The 24,240-nt window shown below is 43.9% G+C and overlaps 2 protein-coding genes across 7 annotated transcripts in view; both read left to right on the top strand.

Moving 5' to 3' along the window:
• DPYD (dihydropyrimidine dehydrogenase) overlaps positions 1-24,240 on the top strand; it is a 725,075-nt gene that overhangs the window by 69,706 nt on the left and 631,129 nt on the right. For all 5 annotated transcript variants that reach the window (XR_012646587.1, XM_075002998.1, XM_075002997.1 and 2 more), the window contains exon 3: positions 23,465-23,547. Coding sequence is in view for 4 of the 5 variants with exons in the window: in XM_075002998.1 (XP_074859099.1) it covers positions 23,465-23,547 (83 nt within the window). In the remaining variant the exon portion in view is untranslated. The remainder of the gene's footprint in view (positions 1-23,464; positions 23,548-24,240) is intronic.
• On the top strand, positions 327-3,971 carry LOC142017774 (uncharacterized). Of its 2 annotated transcripts, none has more exons than XR_012646588.1 (2): positions 327-1,269; positions 3,169-3,971. XR_012646588.1 is itself a non-coding variant. In XM_075003002.1 (2 exons), exons 1-2 carry the CDS (start codon positions 1,958-1,960, stop codon positions 3,738-3,740), a joined length of 1,017 nt encoding a protein of 338 aa, XP_074859103.1. In that variant the 5' UTR covers positions 1,316-1,957; the 3' UTR covers positions 3,741-3,971. The 2 variants fall into 2 exon arrangements, 1 of the variants encoding a protein (XP_074859103.1); XM_075003002.1 differs by lacking the exon at positions 327-1,269 and adding an exon at positions 1,316-2,402.

Here is a 24,240-nt window from a genome sequence, read left to right as displayed (position 1 = left end):
GTGGGAAGCAAAGAGTGGTGGGTTTCACCTGGCTTTTGAAACTGCTTCCTCTAGGTGAGGTGCTTAGTTGTGTTGGCGGATGAAGTCCTCCTGGGGCCAGAGAGCCATTGCCGACAGCAGTAGTCTGCACCACACCTCCACCAGTTGTGTCTGGCAGCTGTATCTATCTGGAGAACTGGCCAAGGACCGCCCTTTCCAAGCCCAGAAAAAAGCTCAATGCAGCAAGGAGAGAAGGAAAATCAAGGGGATTCAATTCTTGAGAGCAGTCAAAGGGTTTTCTTTCCCATTTTCTCAAAGCTTCTCCACTTCTGAGGCTGCAGGTGAGCAGGCTTCTGTTTAGTGGCATCTCGTGTCTTGTCTGCTGCTTTTCTGGAATATCGTTTTCAGCAAAGGCTTTGCTGTCTTGCCACATTTTTTACAGGTTTTTGTTTTTCCCTCTTGGGTTCATCAGTTTGATGTTCTGCATTTGTTATGCTGTGTGCTTTGTCCTACTGCTTCTTTCACACTTGTCCTCCTCTTCATTGTATCAACTTTATCAGATATGTTGATTCTCAGCTGGCACACATGGTGTCCGCATCTGCCCTGGTAACTGTTTGAATGGAAACCCACTATTCTGCATTTGTCAAAATGTGAACAGTTGTATGACTTTATTTGAAATTTGCACATGAACTACACTGACAGAAAAGTTAGCAGAATGCAAGTCTCAACTGAAACTGGATGGGTTTCTGCAGCTTCAGTTGCACTGTGAATTTTTGTAAGTGGCTTTTTTTTATTATTTTAATTAATCTACCTTGTTATTTAGTTACTTGCCTTTCAAGTTTAAAGAAGGCTTGTATTTTTTTAAACTGAGAAAGTAAATCTGAAGTACTTGCCCACCAGTAAGAAATTTCCAGTTATACTGGCAGCACTGATAACAGTCAACATATTATTAAAAACATTTCTAAAATTTCTGTAGCATTCCAAAATAGTTCTCTCACTAAAGCATTCTTATGCCAATAGAACTCTTTCAAAAATACTTTGGTTTCAGGAGCCTCATGTTTATGTGGGAGACATCAGAGCTATGTCTACACTACAGAGATCTTTCAAAATAAGTCCTTCCGGAATGTCTCTTCCAAAAGAACTTCTTTCAAAAGAGTGCATCCATATACAAAGAAGAGGATCAAAAGGATCTACTGTTTTGAAAGAGAGCATCCAGACAGCCCCTGCTCTTTAGAAAGAATGGGCCAGGGATCAAAAATCAGGCCCCATGAGGACTGCTCTTCTGAGGAGGTGGGGGAAGGGGGCGGAGCCTGAGGAGTGTCTGCACACATTTTCTCTCAAAAGGGGGCGCTCTTCCTGAAATGGGAAAGGAAGACTGTAGCCGCGTCTACACGTGCACGCTACTTCGAAGCAGCGGCACCAACTTCGAAATAGCGCCCATCACGGCTACACGTGTCGGGCGCTATTTCGCAGTTAACATCGATGTTAGGCAGCGAGATGTCGAAGTCGCTAACCCCACGAGGGGATGGGAATAGCGCCCTACTTCGACGTTCAACGTCGAAGTAGGGAACGTGTAGTTGTTGCATGTCCCGCAACATCGAAATTGCGGGGTCCTCCATGGTGGCCATCAGCTGAGGGGTTGAGAGACACTCTCTCCAGCCCCTGAGCTCAACGGTGGCCGCGTGGAGCGGCCCCTTAAAGCTCCCTGCCCCCTGCCTTCCTGTGCAGGAAGCTGAGAGAGCGTGCAGGCAGCAGCAGTAACACGCGGCCAGCCTGCATGCTTCTCCGCAGCCACACACACCCCCACCCGCCGTGATGGCTGCCCGCCAGTGCCCCCAGGGGACCCGCTCCCCCCAAGGGGAGCCAGGGCTCACAGCCCAGCAGCCAGGCGGGGAAGAAGCAGCGGGGCCCCTCCTGGACGGAGGCCGAGCTTCGGGACCTGCTGGGGCTCTGGAGCGAGGAGGAGGTGCTCCAGGTAATGGAGAGCAAGAGGTGGAACGCGGATGCTTTTGCTCGGCTGGCCGAGGGCCTGGCTACCCGGGGTCACCCTGCCTGCACTCCGGATCATGTCCGGAGTAAAGTGAAGGAGCTGCGGCAGGGTTACGCCCGGGCCTGGGATGCGGCCAGCCGATCTGGGGCTGCCCCCATCACTTGCCCCTTTTACAGGGAGCTCAGGGCCATCCTGGGCCCCCGGCACACCTCTTACCCTCCAGCCACTCTTGATACCTCAGCCGAGGAGCCCCAGCAGGCCCCAGAGGCAGAGTCCGCCCAGGAGGCAAGCCCCGGGGCACCGGAGGAGGAGGAGGAGGAGGAGAGGGACTCCTCCTCCAGTGACGCTGGCCTCCACATCATACTCCCATCCAGGAGCTCCAGCCGGGCGTCCGCCCCCTGGGTGTCCCCCGACCGTGGGAGTGGACTGTCAGGTATATACCCCCCCGGTGCACACCCCCGGGGTTGAGGGGCGGGGGTAATAGATATGGCCAGGGCCCTCCACATGGCCAGATGTCCATGGCCCCAAGGACAGCAGTGACATGTCCCTCAGAAGAGTGCATCAGCCCCTGCCCCCCCCAGCACGACAGTGCCATGCCCCATCCCCAGGGCTGGGGGGAGTGGGTGGGACACCCAGCAGCAGCAGCAGCAGCATGTGATGGAGTGAGGGGAGTGCAACTGCGAGACTCAGGCTAGATATGAGAAACAAGCTGAATAGCTCCCAGTGGCGAAGGATGATCCTGGGGCTACAACTGGCAGGTAACACCTCTGCCCTGAGCAAAGAGGAGGGAGGAGCCGAGCTGGGTTTGAATCGGGGGCGGCAGTTAGAGGCTAGGGGAAGGGAGAGCGAGAAGGCAGCCAGCCTGAGGAGGGGGAAAGCTACACCCCAGAGGGGCACCCCTCGGGGTCTTCTCCCCAGGACGGGTTGGAAGGACCGTCTCTGACTGCTGTACTGTCGCTTCTGTGAGAAACTGGGCATCTGTTGCCTAATAAACCTCCTGTTGTACCTGCTGAGTGAGAGTCACTCCTGCCAGCGGACGGGGTGCAGTGCAGGGGGACCCCAGAACCCCATCACAGCAGCATCTCCCGGGGATGGGGTTGGGGAACCTGTAGCAGAGGGGTGGGGGGACAAGGGCCACGGCTCGGGGCCCACACTAACGGCTGTCTCCACTCTTCTTCTCCCACTCCTGTGTTCCGCAGCTGCACCATTGGAAGGACCGGAGAGCGCCGGCGAGGCTTCAGTGGTCCCGGAAAGCCCTCCGGGGCCATCACTCCAGGCCAGCCCCACGGCGGAGCACCGACCGGCCCCCCGGCGGGGAAGACAGCGGACGCAGCACCACCAGCTGACGGCGACGGACCCCCAGCTGCTGGCCCTCCACCGTTGGCAGCTGGAGGTCGCCGAGCAGCGGCTGCGGGTGGAGGAACGCTGCCTCCACCTGCAGGAGCGGGCGCTGGCCTGGCGCCAGGAGGCATGGGGGGCCTACAAGCGGACCCTCAACCGTATCGCGGACTCCCTGGCCCCCCAGGCTGCGCTGGCTGCCGCAGTGCCCACCCTGCCTGCTCCACCCGCTGCTCCACCCGCTGCTCCAGCTGCTGCGCCGTCCGCCGTCCCACCGCCACCCGCCACCGAGGACCATTCCGCCGAGGGGGACCTGGGGCCAGCTGACACTCGCCGGCTGTATCTCCCGGTCTGCCCGGCCCCCAGCCAGCCCCGGCCAGGGCTGCGGCTGAGGTGGGGATCCCGGCCGCCCACCCCCAGCGCTGGACTGTAGGGGCGTGGGGCCCAGGACGTGGCCCCCTCCCTCCCCCTTTGTATATATTCCCCCCAGTTTATTGTTATTTTGTTGTAAATAGTTTGTATTTGTGACCCATTACTATGCTGATCCTTACCCCCCCATATAAATAGTTCTCCCCTTCCTTGTCTTTCCCTTTCATGTTATCCCAATTTTTATAATGTATATATATTTATCAGTTAGATTTCCCCTGTACATAGTTTGTCTTGTTCATAATAATAATAATAATAAGAGTTCCAGTAAAGATGTTTGAGTTGACAAACAACTGTCTGCTTTTATTTTTACAAGAAAAGTGTGGGGGGTGCTCTTGGGTGCTCTGTGGTGTGGGCGTAGGGGCAGGGAGTGTTGTGGAGGATGGGGGGGTGCAGTGGGGGGCCTGCCAGCGTTCACCCCGCGGCCTCATCGAAGTGGGCCCGCAGGGCCTCCCGGACCCGGGTCCCTTTGGGGTCCACCTGGCGACTGGGGGCAGCGGGTGGCTGCACATCGGCCCTGATGGCCTCCACAGCCCAGCCCTGAAAGAAGGCCTCCCCCTTGCTCTCCGCCAGGTTGTGTAGGGCACTGCACGCACCCACAATCTGGGGGATGTTGTTAGGGCCCGCATCCAGGCGGGTGAGGAGACACCTCCAGCGCCCTTTGAGGCGGCCAAATGTGCGCTCCACCACCTGGCGCGCGTGGTTCAGGCGCTGGTTGAAGCACTCTTGGCTGGCAGACAGATGACCCGTGTAAAGGTGCATGAGCCAGGGCCGGAGGGGGTATGCCGCATCTGCGATGACGCAGAGGGGCATGGTGGTGTCCCCCACAGAGATCTCCCGCTGGGGGATGTAGGTCCCCGCCTCCAGCCGGCGGCACAGGCCCGAGTTCCAGAATACCTGGATGTCGTGGGTGCTGCCAGGCCAGCCCACATAAATGTCCAAGAAACGGCCCCGGCTGTCCACCAAGGCCTGGAGGACCACTGAGTGGTAGCCCTTCCGGTTTATGTAGCGTCCTCCACTGTGTTCTGGGGTGCGGATGGGGATGTGAGTCCCATCCAGAGCCCCGAAGCAATTGGGGAAGCCCAGGGTGGCAAAGCCCACGATGGCAGCATCCGGGTCCCCAAGCCTCACGAGCCTGTGGAGGAGCAGGACGTTGATGGTGCAGACGACCTGCAGGGGAAGCACATGGGAGAGCACCAATGAGGGTTGTGCAGGGTGTGTGTGGCCTTCCCCTGCCAGGGCTCCCCTGCCCTTCCCTCCCCTGCCAGGGCCCCCCTCCCCTTCCCTCCCCTCCCGTGCCAGGGCTGCCTCCCCCTCCCCCCGTGGGTCCCCTTACCTCCATGAGGGCAGCCCCGTTGGTGGCCTTGCCGACGCCAAACTGCTGGCCCACGGATCGGTAGCTGTCTGGAGTGGCCAGCTTCCAGACAGCGATGCTGACCCGTTTCTCGACGCTGAGGGCACGCCGCATGGCGGTGTCCTGGTGCCTCAGTGAGGGGGTGAGCCATTGGCATAGCTCCAGAAATGTCTGCCGGCTCATCCGAAAGTTCTGGAGCCAGCGGTCGTCGTCCCACTCTCCGAGCACCAGCCGCTCCCACCAGTCGGTGCTGGTGGGGTAGCTCCACAGCCGGCAGCGTGTGCAGCGGGGGGCGGGTGGCGGGGTGCTGCAGGGTTGGGGGTTGCTTCCTCCTCTCCTGTGGGCAGCTCCTTCTCTGTGGCAAGGAGGTGCTCAGCTGCTTCCTGTATGGCATGGATCAGGGCGAGCACTGCTCCTGCAGGGGCGGCTGTGTGGACCTCTGGCTTCTGCTGCTGCTGCTGGGGGTCCATGACTGCGTCGCTCGAGGTGCGCGTGCCTATGGCTCTACAGACCGCGTGCTGTGCAGGCTGCATGTGTCTGGGAGGGGCCCTTTAAGGGAGCGGCTAGCTGTTGCCCCGGAAGCGGTAGTCCGCCCTGTGATCCTGTCTGCAGCTGTTCCTGGTACCCTTATTTCGATGTGTGCTACTTTGGCGTGTAGATGTTCACTCGCAGTGCCTATTTCGATGTGGTGCTGCGCAACGTCGAAGTTGAGTATCGATGTTGCCAGCCCTGGAGGACGTGTAGACGTTATTCATCGAAATAAGCTTCTTCAATGTAGCGTTCACATGTAGACGTAGCTCGTGTGTACACTAGCTCCCAACTTTGAAGTTGCTGCGGGGGAGAATTAACTTAATGAAGTGCTGCATATGCACCACAGCACTTCATTAGTAATCTCCAACACCCCACTTACCATGCTCCCTTTGAAGTTGGGCGCTAGTGGAGACACAGCTGATGAGCAATTTCAAAAGAAGCACCACATTCTTTTGATTTACTTTCTGAAGAACACTTTTTGTGTGTAAATGATTCATGGGATATTTCAAAAGAGCCCCCTTCTTTCGAAAGAACTTGCTACTGTAGATGCAGCCTAAGAGTGAGTGACATGATGCATTTTCATATGTGCACAATGCCACAGTACATTAAAGAAAATATTTTTTTTCTGGAATAACAAGTGAACAAACTAATGCTGTTAGGCTAACGAGGCATTGATTTCCACACTGGATTCTAGTTAACACATTTTCTTATATTGATTTTTATTGATTAAAGAAACTCAAGGCCCCTTGTCTGTTGGAAAAATATCTTTTTTTTTTTGAGGTATGGATGAACATATTTTATATAGATGGCTCTAGAATGTTCAAAATCATGTAAAGAGCCCAGTTGGCCAGCAGGACTTTATAAAGTAATGTAAAGATTGGTGGATAACAAATGTTCATATGTGATGAATGATGCAGTGTCAAATATTATGTAAACTGCCTGGGGCTCAAAATGGACTTTTCCAAGATAATAGACATATGTATATGTAGAAAAATCAAAACTGAATTTCTTTTCACAGTGAACAGCTGGTCATGTATCATTTTATGCTGCCCTCTACTTCCTGACTAGGAATAAGAACTCCTTGAGAACATACCAGAGCGACTCATAGGAAATAGGGAGGAATTTAGTAGATCTTTATTATGCAATTTAGTAGCTCTTTAATATGCAGAATGCATAAATGCTCCTTTCAAAAAAATGTCTCAAACACATTTTTAAAAAGGAGCATATTCCATGGATAAATCAAATGGATGCTAAGTAACCAGTTAGCAATGGCATCTATGTCATCTAATTTATGTTACTATGGCAGAGTTTCTAGGGACTTTTTCTATATTCAAATATAACAAATGTATAATTTTAATGACTCAAAGCAGCAACACTACAATAAATGAAATGCATATTTTAATAATTTTATCCAATAGCAGGTGGATTCTTAATCTGTGAAAGGATCAATGGCACCATTTACATTTTTGTGTTGCTTCAGTGTACACAGGCAATCTGTTCAAAGTCAAAAAAGAAAAGGAAAAAAGTCAGCTGAGAGCATCTAGGTTTTAAAGGAATAAAGCTTTTGCTTTAAAGGATACGTAAGTTCATATTGAAAGAAGTTGGCATAGATTTCTAAATTCATAACAATTGTCTATTAGTCTGTTTTTAATAATTTTTGTTTGGCATGTAATCCAGTTTAATTAGATTTCACTCTCTGTTGTTTCAAAATTCTATAAACTGGAGTCTTATATACCAGCTGCTAAAGCAGGAGTTACTGTCTAAATGATATTCACAATGAGTATTTGGAAGGTTTACAATTATACCCTTGCTAATAAATTGTGCTATTTTCCCCAACAATTTTAAGTGCTAATCTTCAGAAGGCATTTTAAAATTAGCTAAAATTCTGTCAAGAGATTTACAAAAATTGTTAGCATGAAGATAATTATGTCACAGTCCTTGGACTCCATCTCAGATTGTGTGCATAAATCAGAAAATGTCAGCTGTGTTTTCCCTTAATAATCATCCTTGCAGCAATATATTATAGTTTAAATTTCTTTTATATTTTTGCCAAGGGTTTATAAAACACAAGACAGTTATTTCTAAAGTTTTGTACTGACTAAATAATTCGAAGATTTTCCAGAATAACAAGCGATTATCAGTGCTAACATTTCGTATTTCAGTAACCAGATTGATAAGGAAATATGCACTCCATGTTCATTATAAATTTATCCCAAGAAGCTCACTGTCTGAACGGAATAAATAGTTTAAGGAAGCTGATAATGCAGTATATCTCAAATGTTCACATTCGCTAATATTGTCACCCGCATGGGTTGGTGTTTATCTGCTTTGTTGTTGTTGTTGTTGTTTTGGAGCCCAACTTGAGAAATCTCTTACCTGTTTTGAAAAGGTAGTAATGAATCTATATTGGAAGCTGAAGGTCGTCCTCTTGTGTCTGATTTCAAAGCTGCTGTCTCAAATTCAGCACCCAAAAGTCTAGGGATATATGCATTCAGTGTGCACTTCTGAATACTGAGCTGCATATCTGTTTAAAAAAATAACAGTCAACATATTGTCTTTGTTGTTGTTTTTTATATTTGACAAGCTACAGTTATACTACAGCAATCTGTTGACAGAAGTCACTGTTGGAAGAGATTTCGTGACAAAACTTCTGTTGACTGAGTGCGGCCAGACGCAAAAGCCAGTCGGAAGATTGCGCTGCTCTGTCAATAGAGCGACCAGACTGCCCGTCTGCTCTCTCAATAAAACAGGCAGCTGGAAGCACAGCAGACAGGACTATCCATTGTATTGGGTGCCCTGTCTATCGAGAGAATGCCCCCCATCCTCAGAGCGTCCACACAGCTTTTTTGTGGACGCAATCTGTCGACAGCAGTGTTATACCTGATGGCTGAGAGGCAGAACGCTGCCAGCGAAAGAGTGTGAATATTCCATCAGTTTTATTGACAAAACTGGGGTTTTGTCAGCAAAACTCGCTAGGTGAGTGTAGCCAGAGTGTCTGAAAAACTCTAATAGGGCCTGACCTAAGTTATATTGAAGTTAATGGAAAGAGTTCCTTTGGGCTTTGGATCATGTCTGTTTTATATAGTGAGAAACATTCTTCTCTATGACTAACAGGTCCACTGATGGGGCAGTGTTACTTCAGGCCCCTTTTGAAGTGCTGGTAGTAATGCTCCACAACTCTACATGGCTGTGGACAGCCCAGTGGTAGCAGTGACTGCCCTTGGACCTGCCCTTTTGGGAGCATGGACCCTGGCCCCCTTTTGACTTTGTCCCAGGGCCCGCGGTGGTTGTTGGCCCTGCAGATGTCTAATGTCAATATGTTGCACTCATGCAACATTAGCTTATAATTACAGCCATCCAAAGGGATAGCTCAGTGATTAGAGCATTGGCCTTGTAAACCTGGGGTTGTGAGCTCAGTCCTTGAGAGGGCCTTTCAGGGTTCTGGAGCAAGTTAGATTAAAAAACAAAACAGTGAGGGATGGTAATAGGTCCTGCTGTGCGTGCAGGGGACTGGACTTGATGTCCTACTGAGATCCCTCCCAGCTGTATGAGGTATGTATATCTCCATGTTTGTAGAGGTGAAATGAAAATACCAGCTTTTGACGGGAGGAGCTCTTAAAAGCACTGCCCTGGATAATGAAAGCAAAGAGGTATGGCAGGACACCACACAGGAAGGCTCATGGGGCACCTTGTAATTCAGTCTTGTGATGTTCTCTTATATAAATGAAAAGGGGATGCGGCCTGTGATCAGTTGGGAGTGGTCAAATGGTGCCCCCTCCCTTCCCAAACTTGTAAACTTTGGTAACTTATGCAGTCAGCAATATTAGCAAGTATCGTATGGTGGTGTGGGGGGGTCTTTTTTTTTTTTGTTGGAAAGTTTACCATGGATCACAATTCACAAGGAGCTTCAAAGTGAAGAACGGAGTCTGACAAGGCTGCTTTTGTCACCATTCCTTTTTCTCTTGGTGATAGACTGGATCATGAAGATGACAACAGCAGAGAAAAGAAATGAGATTCAGTGGACACTGGGGACCCAGATGGCAGACAAGATCTGGCATTTCTGTCCTACGGCCATTGACAGATGCAAGAGAAGACATCAGAGCTTGCCAACATCTCGGTTACAGTTGGCTTGAATATCCACAAGGGAAAAACTAAGATCCTGAAAATCAGAAAATGAGCTATTTATACTTTGTGGCAGTTCGCTGGAAGAAGGTGAGGTCTTCACATACCTGGGCAGCATCATTGATAAAAAGCGGGCACTGATGCTGATGTGAGAGGTGAGGATTGGGACAGCAAGAGCAGCTTTTCTTATGTAAAATATCTGGAATTCTAAGCAGATCAGAACTCAGACTAAGATCAGGTTATTCAATTCCAATGTAAAAGCAGTCTTACTGTATGGAGCAAAAACTTGAAGAACAACAAAGAGGACTGTCCAAATCCAGATGTTTATCAATAACTGCCTCTGCAAAAATCCTCTGGATCCACTTGCCTTACACCATCAACAACCAACACCTGTGACAACTGACTCACCAGCTTCCTGCTGAAGAAGAAGTCAGGAAGAGAAGATGGTGATGGATCGGAAATATCCTTAGAAAAGCAACCACCAACATCACAAGACAAGCCTTAAGTAGGAAACCCACAAGAAAAAATGAAAAGAGGGGGCCCAAGAAACACCTGACATAGGCTGCGTCTACACGTGCATGCCACTTCGAAGTAGCGGCGCCAACTTCGAAATAGCGCCCGTCACGGCTACACGTGTTGGGCGCTATTTTGAAGTTGAAATCGATGTTAGGCGGCGAGACATCGAAGTCGCTAACCCCATGAGGGGATGGGAATAGCGCCCTACTTTGAAGTTGAACGTCCAAGTAGGGCACGTGTAGACGATCCGCGTCCCGCAACATCGAAATAGTGGGGTCCGCCATGGCGGCCATCAGCTGAGGGGTTGAGAGACATTCTCTCTCCAGCCCCTGCAGGGCTCTATGGTCACCGAGTGCAGCAGCTCTTAGCCCAGGGCTTCTGGCTGCTGCTGCTGCAGCTGGGGATCCATGCTGCATGCACAGGGTCTGCAACCAGTTGTCGGCTCTGTGGATCTTGTGTTGTTTAGTGCAACTGTGTCTGGGAGGGGCCCTTTAAGGGAGCGGCTTGCTGTTGAGTCCGCCCTGTGACCCTGTCTGCAGCTGTTCCTGGCACCCTTATTTCGATGTGTGCTACTTTGGCGTGTAGACATTCCCTCGCAGCGCCTATTTCGATGTGGTGCTGCCCAACGTCGAAGTTGAACGTCGATGTTGCCAGCCCTGGAGGACATGTAGACGTTATTCATCGAAATAGACTATTTCGATGTCGCTAAATCAAAATAAGCTATTTCGATGTAGCGTGCACGTGTAGACGTAGCCATAGAGACCTGAAAGCTGGCTTTAAAAGGCCAGGATACACCTGATCAGAACTGGAAAAGATTTCCCAAGACAGGGGATTCTGCTGAATGGTCATCAATGGCCTATGCTCCAAGATGTAGGAGTGGAAGAGGCTTACTACTACTATTACTTATGATTGGGGGTGCCTAAATAGCAACATGTATGGAGCTCAGCCTGGCCATTGGCAGCATAGGTAGCCGTCTCCTCTAGAGTTTTCATGATCTTGAAACTGCAGAATAGTACCAGTGGGGTGAGGGAGGTGGAGTGGAAGCATGTTCATTTTCCAGCGCTCTTCATCACTTTATTGGCACGTCTGATTCACAAGCAGACTCAGAACTGTGCTGTTGAGCAACATTCTCTCATTTTGTACAGCAGATCTTTTCTTGTCACTCCTGTCTTTCCCTGCACATTGCTGCAGAACTTGATCTGTGCTCAGAAAATGTAAAGTTGCTCTCCCAAACACTAACATTTTAGAAGCAGTAGTCTTAAATACTAAGTATTCTCTTGGCAGATTAGCCATCCGGGAGAGGAATTTTATCACCAGTTTAGCTTCCTTGGTGACATTTTGATATCTATTTTGCTTTAGTATTAGTGGAATTCCAATTGTCAACTTCTTCTGCCAATGATTATTGTGAGATGAGCACAGGATTGGGAACTGGAAAACTCCTGATTTCTGGTCTTAGGTCTGATGCTGGCATGCTGAGTAGCCTTCGGCAAGTCGGGCAGTCTGTCTCTGCTTTAATTTCCCTCGCTATATAATTGGGATGATACTTGTTTCCTTCAAGGATGAGGTGAGGATTAATTCATTAATATTTATATTGTTATTCTGAGGATGGATAACTAAATATATAACAAGACAAGAAAGCAAAACTTTTCCAACTAAGATTCAGAGAGTGCCTTGCTAAGCCTATCACATCGTGGGTGTTAACTAATAATAATTAGGTGATTCAGTTGGTAACATTGGTTGTGTCTACACTTGCATACCTCTTTTGAAATAGAAATGCAAATGAGATGCAGATTTACATATCTGGTGCCTCATTTGCATATTCTCTTTGCAGCTCCATCTTCAAAAGAACCTTTCTTCTCATTTTTATGATAAAGATGGGGTTTACTTTCGAAAGAGCTGCATCTGCACTGTTTTTCTTCTTTCGAACAAAGGTCTTTCAAAAGAATATGCAAATGAGGCACCAGATCTGTAAATCTGCACCTCATTTGCATTTTCAATTTCCCTCATTTGCATGCAGAAATGCAAGTGTAGACACAACCATTATGAAGCTAGGGGTTTGGCAATGTAAAGACAGATTCTGAAAAAAGTTCTGGGCAAAATTTTCAAATGCTCACAACCCACATGTAGTGCAGATTTCCCAAAGAACTGAGGTCCCATTTAGTTGCTTAAATATGGGCCAGGTTCTTCAAAGTGATCAGCACCCTGCAGCTGCCACTGTAATGCCAATGGGTAGAATCTCAGAAGCACACAGTACCTAACCTACGGAGCTCTTCTGAAAATCTGGCCACTTATTTTGGCGCCTATATGGGATTTGAGCTATTTTGAAAATCTGGCTTTGAGTGACTTTTTCTGAACATTTTGGTCAGAAAGTTTCTGGAAGTGCTTCATTGGTTTTATGTAAACACTAGATCATTTTTTTTTTTTTTTTTTGGAATCTCAGACCTGTTTGCTATTCAAGACTGACAGAAGCAGGTGAACCACAAACTAAGGCCCCTAATTTCAAATCTTTGAAATTAAAGATAGGATATTGAGATCTAGTGGTTTAATCTAAATTTCAGTTCAGTCTCTTGGTCCTATTTCTGTTATTGGTTCTGTCTGATATGATACAAGACTATAAAACTGGGTGTTCCCTTTGATCAGAAACAAAGAAAAAGAGTGAGAAGCAAGTGATGATTTGTAACTTAGCATCCAGAGTGCTTTGCTTTAAAGGGGGTTCTCACATGACAGATTTGTAAAATTGTTCATATTCTTCCTTAGTTGTGAAACAGACAGGCATAGACTTTTGCTGCTGTGGTTTCGTCTTATTTAAAAAGGAAATGTCCAGCTATCATACTGTGAATTGGTGGAAAATATAAAAGGCAAAACATGAAAAAAAATCAATATTGGATCCAAACTTATTCTTTAATGAAAGATTTTTTTTCACCAAAATGTTTTTTGAGATTTGCTTGTTGGGGTAAGATGGGGAAAGAACAAAAATTAATAAAACAGCATGAACACATGGAACATTTTTATTCTCATTGCAAAGAAATAAGCCTTCAGAACACAGTAATTATTACCACTTACACAATGAGGATTTCACTGCTGACGTAACATCTACATTTGGAACAAATATCATATCGCTTCCGTAAGAAGCAAGGCAACTTGTCAAAACAAATAATCTGCTATTATACTCAGTACTTTTAAAGTCAAAGGCTATGTCTACACTGGCACCCCCCTTTTGAAAGGGGAATGCTAATGGGACACTTTGGGATATACTAATGAGGCACTGCAATGAATATGCAATGCCTCATTAGCATAAAGGCGGCCGCGGCAGTTCGAAAGTACCATTTTCTATCACACATGGCTCATCTACATGGAGTCCTTTTCGAAAGAACCCTGCATGCTTCGAAATCCCCTTATTCCTATTTGGTTATAGGAAAAAGGAGATTTCAAAGTATGCGGGGTCCTTTCGAAAAGGACCCAATGTAGATGAGCCACACACGATCAAAAGCAGCACTTTCCAAGTCCTGCATCCACCTTTATGCTAATGAGGCACTGCATATTCATTGCTACTGAAGCAAGCCTTCAGACGTTAAAATAAGGAAGTTAATTTTTAGGTCTTGCTTGAGATTTATATCGGTGTCGTTTGTCAGGCCCAATGTCATTTGTAGTGAATGGAAAGAGTGCCATTGGTATCAGTGGTCTTGGAATCTGGCCATTAATGAAAACATAGAAATCCTCATATGTCAAATATTTGAAGAATATAATATTTGTAGCTGAAACCAAGTTTATGAACATTTTTAAAGGTGGGAGTTGGGCTGTGAAAGTGTGCTCTTTGTAACATCTTGCTCCAGCATCACCAGGAACAGAAAATTCAAGGCCAAGAGTTTAGAACTGCTAAATTTTTTAGAGTCAGGAATCAATATACATTTCTTGCATTCTTTACTCAATAACATTCCCATTGATATTAGTGGGAGGGTTTCCTCAGTAAACATGTAGGATTTGCTTCCATTAATATTGGGAGGAAGCTTTATCTTTCTTAGGAAAGTGGTAAATGTTTCCTAAAATAATACTGTGCAACTGATCTCCAAGAATTCAGTAGTCCCAGTGGTCAACAGTATTTCCATCTAGAGACACTCTCCACAAAAAGGTAGAGGGTACTTTTCTAAAAAAGCTTTTGATTTGAAGCATGCCAGGTAGGATATCTACTCAACTTCAGTGGCACAGACAGCTTTACAATAGGTCTTACAGTTATTGTCAGATCAAAAGATTTTTTCCAACTGCCCAGAAATAAGTGTAAGACCTTATCTGTAATACTGATATCTTTGAAATTCTTATGTAAAGTATTTCAGGATACAGTTAAACTACCAGAAAATGGCTTAGAGCATGATCCTGCCCTTATCTGAGTCACTGAGAGATTTGCAATTGATTTCAATGTGAGTGGAATCAGTTCCTTAATCAGTGGTAACTCACAGGATGGTTTAGCTTGGGTTATGGGATAATGATCTTGTCAAAACTCAGACTCCTAAGCCCTCCATGAGGTAGCATAGTAACAGTGCCTGCTGTGACTTAGGGAAACTGTGTGGTGACACTAGGCAGCATGAGTGTGCTTTTACATAGTGGCTATGTCTGAGTTGCAGGCTTCTGTCAACAAAAATTCTGTTGACAGAAGTTTTATCAACAGAGCTTGTGTCCAGACTGCTGATCTCTCGGAAGACCATGTGCTATGTTTGTCTTCCTTCTGGAAGATAGAAGGGGTTTGGTCTTTACCAAGTGCAAGCTGGTTGCTATCTTGGAAGAAAAGATGGGCAGAAGTGAAGCCCAAATATCAACCCTCTATTCCATCAGAGAAGGTGAACACTTCCTTGACGGAAGGAAGCATTTAGTACTACAGGCACAGCAGGATGAGCAACCTGTGAAGATAGTACAACACAGGGACGAAAACTGGAAGCATATAACCTCCAGGAGAAAAAAAACCAATTCAGGTATCTCCAATTCTGGTGAAGGTAAGAAACTGGTTTCAGGCTCCCTGCATGGATGCTACGGTGGATAATGCTGTGGCAGAGATCTCTCAGGAAGGGATCAGAAGACCCCACTGACTGGAAGGCATGGGAGGGTTCTTGAACTCAAAAAGGATGTGTATAAAAAGTGGAAAATTGGACAAATGATGAAGAAGAAATATAAATATATTTCTGGAGAATGCAGAGGAGTAATCAGGAAGATAAAAGCACAATTAGAACTGCAACTAGCAAAGAGTGTGAATGGTAACAAGAATGGTTTGTACAGCTATGTTAAAAATAAGAGGTTTATCAGGGAGGAAGTGGGGCCTTTACTGGATGAGGGAAGTAACCTGGTGACAAATGATGTGGGAAAAACAACTACTCAATGCTTTTTTTGCCTCTATCTTCACAAAGTCAGCTCCCAGACTAATGTACTAGGTAACGTAGAATGGGAAAGAGGTGAGCAGTTCTCAGTGGGGAAAGAACAGGTTAAGAGCTGTTTAGAACAGCTAGACATATACAAATCCATGGGTCTGGATTTAGTGCATCCAAAGGTACTGAGGGAATTGGCAAATGTCATTGCAGAGCCTTTGGCCATTATCTTTGAAAACTTATGGAGATCAGGAGATCTCCTGGATGATTGGAGAAATACAAATATAGTGCCCATCTTTAAAGGAAAGAAAGACAATCCAGGGAACTATAGACTGGTCATCCTCACCTTAGTGCCTGGAAAAATCATGGAGGGGATCCTCAAGGAATCCGTTCTGAAGCACTTGTGAGAGGGGAAAGCGATCATCATGGATTCACCAAGGGCAAGTCATGCTGAGCAACCTGATCAGCTTCCATTAACTGGCTCTGTGTCCATGGGGAAGTCAGTGGGAGTGATATACCTTGACATTAGCAAAGCTTTTGATAGTCTGCCACAATATTCTTACCTTCACGTGAAGGAAGTATGGATTGGATAAATGAATTGTAAGGTGAATAGAAAGCTGGCTGGACGTTTGGGCCCAATGCTTAGTTTCCCTGGTTTCTTTCATCCAAGGATCAGTTCTGGGCCTGGTTGTGTTCAACATCTTTATCAATGACCTGAATGAGGTGACGGATTACATCATCAGCAAATTTGCGGATTACACCAAGTTAGGGGGACAGGTAGATATGTTGGAGGGTAGGGATAGGGTTAGAGTGACCTGGAAAACCTGGAGGACTGGGCCAAAAGTAATCTGAGGTTCAGCAAGGGCACATGCAGAATCATGCACATAGGACAGAAGAATCCCAAACATTACTGGGAACCGACTGGTTAAGCAGAAGTGAAACAGCAAAGGACCTTGGGGATTACAGTGGCTGAGAGGCTAGCTATGAGTCAACAGTGTGCCCTTGTAGCCAAGAAGGCTAACGGCATATTGGGGTGCATTACGAGGAGCATTTCCAGCAGATCCAGAGAAGTTATTATTCCCCTCTATTAAGCACTGGTCAGGCCACATCTAGAGAATTGCTCCAGTTCTGGGCCACCCCAGTACAGAAAGGAAGTGCATGTATTGGAGAGGGTCCAGTGGAGAGCAATAAAAATGATTAGGGGGTTGGAGCACATGACCTATGAGGAGAGGCTGAGGGATGTGGGCTTATATAGTTTGCAGAAGAGAAGAGTGAGGGGTGATTTGATAGCAGCCTTCAACGTCTTGAAATGGGACTTTAAAGAGGATGGAGAGAGGCTTTTCTTGGTAGTGATGAATGGCAGAACAAGGAGCAATGGTCTCAAGTTACGGGGAGGTGGGTGTAGGTTGGATATTTTATTTCACCAGGAGGGTGGTGAAGCACTGGAATGCGTTACTGAGAGAGGTGATATAATCATCACCTCAGAGGTGTTTAAGTTCCACCTTGACAAAGTGCTGGCTGGGACAATGTAGTTAGGGTTGATCCTGCTTTAGGCAGGGAGCTGGACTCAATGCCTCCTGAGTTCCCTTCCAGCCCTAGTATTCTATGATTCTAAGAGAGCTGCTGGTCGGGAGCATTCTGTTGACATCCCTGTACACCTCGTTTCATGCGGATGAAGAGATGTCTTGACAGATGGGGGTTTTCCAACATTTGGCCCTGTGCGGACAGGCAAAATATCAGAAAAGCCTTTCATGACAGAACTGTTGGGAAAAGATAGGCAAATGCGGTACACGGTTTGCATATCTTTTGCCGACAGTTCTCCGCAATCTAGATGCAGCCAGTCTGTGAGTTTCAGAGGCACAAGGTGCTTCAGGAGCCAACTTATGCTTAGGTGCTTGAATAAAGAATTAATAACCCATTAAAGGGCAAAACGTAATCATGAAGTACAAACAACTTTACAAAAACACGCAGCTATTGAAGGGTTCAAAAGATGTCTCTGAACGTAAGACTTCACTTCTGTCACTACTGTAATGCTCACGTATATGTTACACAAGGTGTAAGCCATCTCACTAGTTTCACCTTATTGAGTCAAGGGCTTGACTTGGGAAATTCTGAATTTCCTTCATGTTTGAAGCTATTTTGGAGTCATTGGCTTTGTTCAGCCTGTTAGCGGTATAAATGTCCCATACTGTGAAATTTGTTAGTTTAAAATGTGCTACGAGTGGTGACAATGTAGTTCAGAAACACATGGTCACTGCCTAGAAGATCTTAAAATCTAAGGCAGACAAATTGCAATAGACAAATGAAAGCAAAACATTCATGGTTACGTTGGGTGCAAGTCATGTTAATATTTGGTGTTTTGAATTAATCTCCATTCTTCACTCATGTTCGTCCTTCTTTATCTGTCACTGTACAAATGCCCCATCAATTTGCTCTGTTTTGCTCCTGTAACATGCCTTCATTCCTGTGTTCCCATGGTATAGATTCAAGCTCCATTAATGTGCTGGAGAATCCATCAGATGATGCCAGTCTTTAGTGAATCAGAAGAGTGGAGATTTTCTGAGTTGAGACTAGAACAGTCGTATCTCTGGAAGTCATTGGTTGTGGGGAGGAAGAGGAGGGCTGTTACATTTATTCAGTGGTATTGTAACAGTCTCTTTGTATTCAATTCACTCATATTTAGTCTTTCTGTAGTAACCTACATGAAGAACTAGTATAATCAGTGAGCTTTTGTATCTTTTCCTGTGCAATAATGGGTTTATTTAAATGTGATAATTATTATTATTTTTTAGAGACAGGATTAAATTTAATAGGTTCAATTTATTCCTGGTGTAAAGTAGGTCTCAAAGATTTTTTTTCTCTTTTTGATACATTATGCTTTAGTTCAGGTCTAATATCTGTTTAAATGAACCATTCATTTATGTATCAGAACTTCTTTCTGATCTCTCTTGCTTCCAGTTCATTAGAGAACCTGACATCTGACCTTTTATTTAAAGTGGTGTATATTAGAATTTTTCTAAAATAGGTTTTAAGCTTTTGTTGCCTTTTCCTTTATGAACAACAGCTCAACTTCTAATGACCTTGTTTCATTTAGTTTTGAATTTAATCATATCTCCTTGTATTTGCTATCATAAATCTCTTTGGGGTCTTGTTTGATTTGGTATAATTCAGCACTATATGACTGTTAAGAGAACTAAGATATAAACTACTATAAAATTACTCCATTATGTTTGAAAGTTTTAGACCTTATCTAGACCCAAGGGGAATAACTGGGCAGCCACCAAAGACAACTTTTTTCATTGCTTGTGGTTACATTTTCTAATATAATTGCTGCTGAAACTTGAACACCTGGGAGTTTAATTGCTCATTACATTGAAGTCTTTACAGTGTTATGGACCAAAAACAAAATAGTCCTATGCAAAATATTTATTATATGAATCTAGCCTTTATTCCTAGAGTGAGTTTTCTCCTTCCTTTTCTTTTAAAATTCTGAATGTGTAATTCACCCTAATCATGATTTGTCAAAGCTGTGACATTTGTGGGTGTTCTAGTTAAGCGCATGACTGAACTTGTGTTAGAACCCCCTGCTTTTATGTGCTATCCCTTTTTTTTAAAAGAAATCATTTTGTATTGGCTGAAATTTTCCACACTTGGTTTCAGCCAAAAGCTGACTTTAATATTTATTTACCTATGTTTTTGGAATCATTAAAACATAAACCTGAAGGGAGTGAGTGACTAGTGAGCAGATGTTCTGTAAACATTTTTGTGGGAGAGCAACAGGCTGCTGCATGCTACAGTGGTAGCCTTGCAGCAGTTTCACCCCAGCTGTCAGAGACCAAGGTCTCCATTTCTGTACCTCCCCACATGTGTGCATGGTTCCTTGGGTTGAGTATCCTTTTCACCTCTCTCCAGAAAATTCAACGTTTTGATTCAAGTTAGTTTTTTTTATTAAATCCCACTAATTATTGCAAACAATTACTTTCCTTCCCTGAAAAGGGCTTTTAAAGATCTGTAAGAGTGCAGGTGGTGAAAGTCATATGTAAGCCTAATGGATCAACAGATATATTTGAGGCCTTATGCTGGTAAGTAATTTGCAAGAGGTGCTGAAAGACTGTATATAAGATAACAATAAAAGACTCTACGGGTCTTATGAGACAGTGACATCCTTCCACTGGTTAAAGAAATCAAGTGTTCATGCTGCTTCTAGTATACAGAATGAAGGTGCATCTAAATACTTTGACAGATGTGTGCTGAGTGGCTTCCCGTCTATTTTCTGTTAGAGGATTGGGTTAGGGCTCTCTTCTGAGGTGTTCTGCTCTGTCCACTCCTACGTGTGAGAGACCTCGGAGGGAGATAATTAAGTGGTATGGGATGCCTGTCTTAGTTCACGTACATGTCTCTGGTTCATCTGATCTGTATGGTAAAGTTGATGGAGTCTTCTAGTGTCTTGCCAAGATTGGGCCTTGGATGAGAACTAGTTGGCTGCAATTCAAACTGTGAAAAAGAAAAACAAAAAAGCAGTCATGTAGCATTTTAAAGACTAGCAAATTAATTTATTAGGCAATGAGCTTTTGTGGGATAGACCCACTTTTTCAGATCTATGGTATAGTATTCATCTGGCCCTGTCAATTTTGTTTTTTTCACTTCTCCCAGTGGGTAATTAGGGTTTATAAATGTTTGGTAGAGATCTTGTAGTTTTCGGTCTCAGTAGGATCAGAACAGATGCAATTCTGTTCTAAATCATGATGTCACACACCAGAAGGCCCTAGGTGACAGGCCTGGTCTCTCCTATAGACAGCCTCCTAACTTTATGAGGATTTTCACTAGCAACACAGGCTGTACCACAATAGTACTAATCCTGGAACTTTTCCTCGCAACAAGCCCCATTGCCAACTTTGTCCACATATCTATTCTGGAGATACCATCACTGGACTTAACCACTTTAATTACAGAATCGGGGCACATTCTCCTCTTCCTCAGCTAACCTCAGATATGCCATCATGTGCCAGCAATGCCTACACAATATGTATATTCAGCAAATTGCAAACGCTCTTCGCCAAAGAATGAATGGAAAAACCTGTCAGCCAGAACTTTAATGGAGTGGACCATTCTATTAAAGACTTGAGAGTTTGTGTTCTGAAGAAAAGAGACTTTAACAGCCATCTACAGAGAGAATGTTCAGAACTAACATTCATATTCAAGTTCAACACATTAATATGTGCTTTGAACAGGTACAGGAATTACCTGACCCATTATAAGGACTCTTTCACATACTTTGACCCTTGACCTAATGTTTAATTCCCCACCACACCCCCCCTCTTTCTGCTTTTCTAATTTGCCAGCCTGCTAACAATCTTTCTGATTTGTCACCCCTGATAACAGTTTTTGGACCTCTGTGCTTTATATATTGAGTCTGTTCTGGTAAGGCTATACATCTGTTAGTTTTTAAAGTGATACATGACTGATTTTTTTTGTTTTGATAGATTACAGACTAACATGGCTATCTCTGTGTTACTGGGAAAAATAAGGGTAAGGTTGGTTGAAAGTAATTGGTGGAAATGATGGGAGTAAGATCTTGGGACTCAAAGGAATTTGCATTTCTTGATCTAGATGTGTAAACTGGGTGCTTTGTTGATTCGTCGGCTACTCTTGGATGTCCAGATATTAGTGGTCAAGAAGGTTTAGTCTTTAGCTTTCCTAGATGAGAAGATTGCAGTCTTTTCTTTGTTTGTGGTCTTCATTTATTTATTTCATCATTGTCAACAACTATCAGCTCAGTGCCCATTGGTGTCTGATGCCTCTCATTATTTCCTTCCATCTTTCCCTGTCCAGTGTGGAGTGACTCAGTTTCTGTAGACTAGCTCCACACCAATCTACTAGATCAGCTACCCATTCTCTGTGGAGTCTGCCTCTCCTATTCCAACTGTCCATTTATGTCGAATACCAGGGTCTTGATTTTTTTTGTTCATCATTCATTCGCAAATGTGCCTGAATAGCTGTATAACGTTCTGCATTAAGGTCTCTTTCAGCTGTATCTTCCTATGTAATTCCTTGTTGGTGACCTTCTGCATCCCTCCTATTCTCAGGATCTTTTTATACCTTCTCTTGAATGCCAATATTCTTCTCTTTGAATCTTTCATTATCACTCATGTCTCACACCTGTACAACAATTGTACAACATGCTGCTGAATACATTTATTTATTTGGATAATGATGTGCTGTACATAGACTATGAAGAAAAGATGGCTAGAACATAACCTGATATTACTTAGCAGTGGAATCTCCGCAGCACTGCTGGTAATGTTTTCCAGTTCCTTTACAAGTCCAAATGAAAGAGAATTCATTTTTGCTCTGTAAAATCCTGTATGATTTTCCTGTTTATTTTTTGGTTTGGTTTGGTTTGGTTTTTTTTTTTGTTTTTTTGTTTGTTTTTATATCCATAGTAGGGCACAGCTGGACTATTCAAGCTTACGGTCCCCAGATAGTGTATAACTGTGGGTGGAAGTAGAGTATTCTCAGTGAAGACACCTTTGTTCTTGAACTTGACTTCCTCCTTTACTTTTAGAGTAACATAGCTTGTGGATGTTGAGTTTCCGGGGATGGCACAAACTGGTCTCTTACCCCAGCTGTTCTGGAGGAGCCGAAGGTTTGATTTGGTTCTGAAGAGGTTGTTAAGTAGACCTGGAGAAAATATTTTGTCCAATACTTTTGTTGGCAAAAAATGCAGATTTGGGTCAACTGAAATATTTAATGACTTCATGTACTTGTAACCAAAATGTTTAATTAAAAACCAACAAAAGAACACCTTTAAAATCCGAAATAATGAAAAGTCGTTTTGTCATTTTTGAAACAACATGTAGATTCTTTGATTTAAAAAAGGCTTTTGTGTAAAAATTTCCTTTAGGATTTTTAAAAAATAAATACAGATGTCAAAAACAGAACAAAATATTTTGTTCAAGTTAAAAGAAATTTGTACTGCATGTGAGTAAAAAACTTTATTCAGTGAAACTCATGGTAGGGTTATGGCAGCATGCCGTGTTTTAAAATGTCTCTTTAAATAAAGAAATAACACAGAGAAATTTACTTAAATATGTTTTCATCAAATTATTTTATTGTTTTGTATTTTTATTGTATGTTAACAATATATATTTACATCTGTATTAGTATAAAGTGAAACTAATTTTGATATTAGATGAACAAGCCAATAAGACTTAATACAATTACATACAGAAGATTGAAAAATGTTTTTCTTTCATGTGAAATGCATGTATAGTTGAGATAGCCATAAAAGTATTTTCATTTGGAAACACTAGGGCTTTTGCTTCTTCAGTTTTGGAAAAAAAATCTTAATTGTTGATATCTTTATCAACAGAGTATCTTCAAATTTTGAAACTCACAGAATTTAGGATGATTAATCTTTTCATATAATACTGAATGTTTCACCTGCACAGAATTTAAAGTATGGATTATAATCTCTGAATTCAGAATTGAATTTCTACTTTGCCACATTTTAAAGTTTGCCTGTTATATCTAATGGAGTTTTGTAGCCCTTTTTACTGTGAAAGAACACATCTGTTATTCCTTCACAAAACTGATATAGAAGAAAATTCCATGTACCACATTATAAAACACTGATAAAAGGATTTCCATGACAACCATATCATAAGCTTTTGTTCTTACTTTGTTACTGAATTCACAGTGTTGCCTTTAATGACTTCTTTGCAATTAAAACAGAATGCATAATTTGTGTGAATATATAAACAATATAAATCAGTTAGGCTTTTACTACAGTGAATATAAGTTACGATGCTAGAATGCTGCTTAAGAATCTAATGTGGATTCTTCCATTTATTGCAGAACTGTGAGACACCAGAAAATAATTTTGATGACATCAAGCATACGACTCTTAGTGAACGTGGGGCACTTCGAGAAGCAATGAGGTAAGTCTGGGTCACCATGGCAACAGTCACAGATGTGGTAAAGAAAGAGTCATTCTTCATTATTGGGGGAACAAATGAGTTCATTGCCACCATTCAGCTCTATTCTCTAAGGTATTAATTTGTCAGTGGAGAGGCGTCCCTTGAGGCTGTACTTTGGTTTTTAAGCTGCATAAATGTTAAGCCTCACTGCACAGTAAAAAACGTAAATGTTTAATTTGTTACTTAAAATGCTTAAGGGGTACCTTGTTTTATATTTATACTGAACTGTGTGAGTGAATGAAAATATTGTTCATCTGAATTGTGTAAGTGTTAAGGAAATTGTAAGGTAGTGCTTTGAATGAGCTGATATTTGCTTCTGTTTTATATTTAAATTTCTATATACTGTATAGTGGCCTGTGTACTTTCTTCTTCTGTTAGACTTTCGCAAGATTATAGTATTTAAAAACAAATCAATGGTTTCCATCTTGCAAACTAAGAATAATATATTTTACAAAATACTTTACGCTATCACTCACTTTATTTTATACTTTCAGTATCTAGCATCATTCTTAAAACTTTTAAAAATAAGTTAAAGTTGCACAAGGACTGGATCTAATTCTGCCACCTTTACTCACAACACTATAGAGTGTCTTGTTTCAAGGTAAGGTACTCTTCAATGTGATTAACGGTGGCAGATTTGAGTACAGGGTTCCA

The sequence above is a fragment of the Carettochelys insculpta genome, chromosome 9 (assembly GCF_033958435.1).
Source record: "Carettochelys insculpta isolate YL-2023 chromosome 9, ASM3395843v1, whole genome shotgun sequence".
Classification (NCBI taxonomy): Eukaryota; Metazoa; Chordata; order Testudines; family Carettochelyidae; genus Carettochelys; species Carettochelys insculpta.
Note: the sequence above shows the minus strand (reverse complement) of the source record. Positions and strands in the feature narration are given on the sequence as shown.

Bases quoted from the DNA above. Each gene is read 5' to 3' on its own strand.
- LOC142017774 (XM_075003002.1), top strand. From the start codon at position 1,958: ATGGAGAGCAAGAGGTGGAACGCGGATGCTTTTGCTCGGCTGGCCGAG. The intron at 2,403-3,168 runs GTATATACCCCC...TGTGTTCCGCAG, and splicing joins CCGTGGGAGTGGACTGTCAG to CTGCACCATTGGAAGGACCG.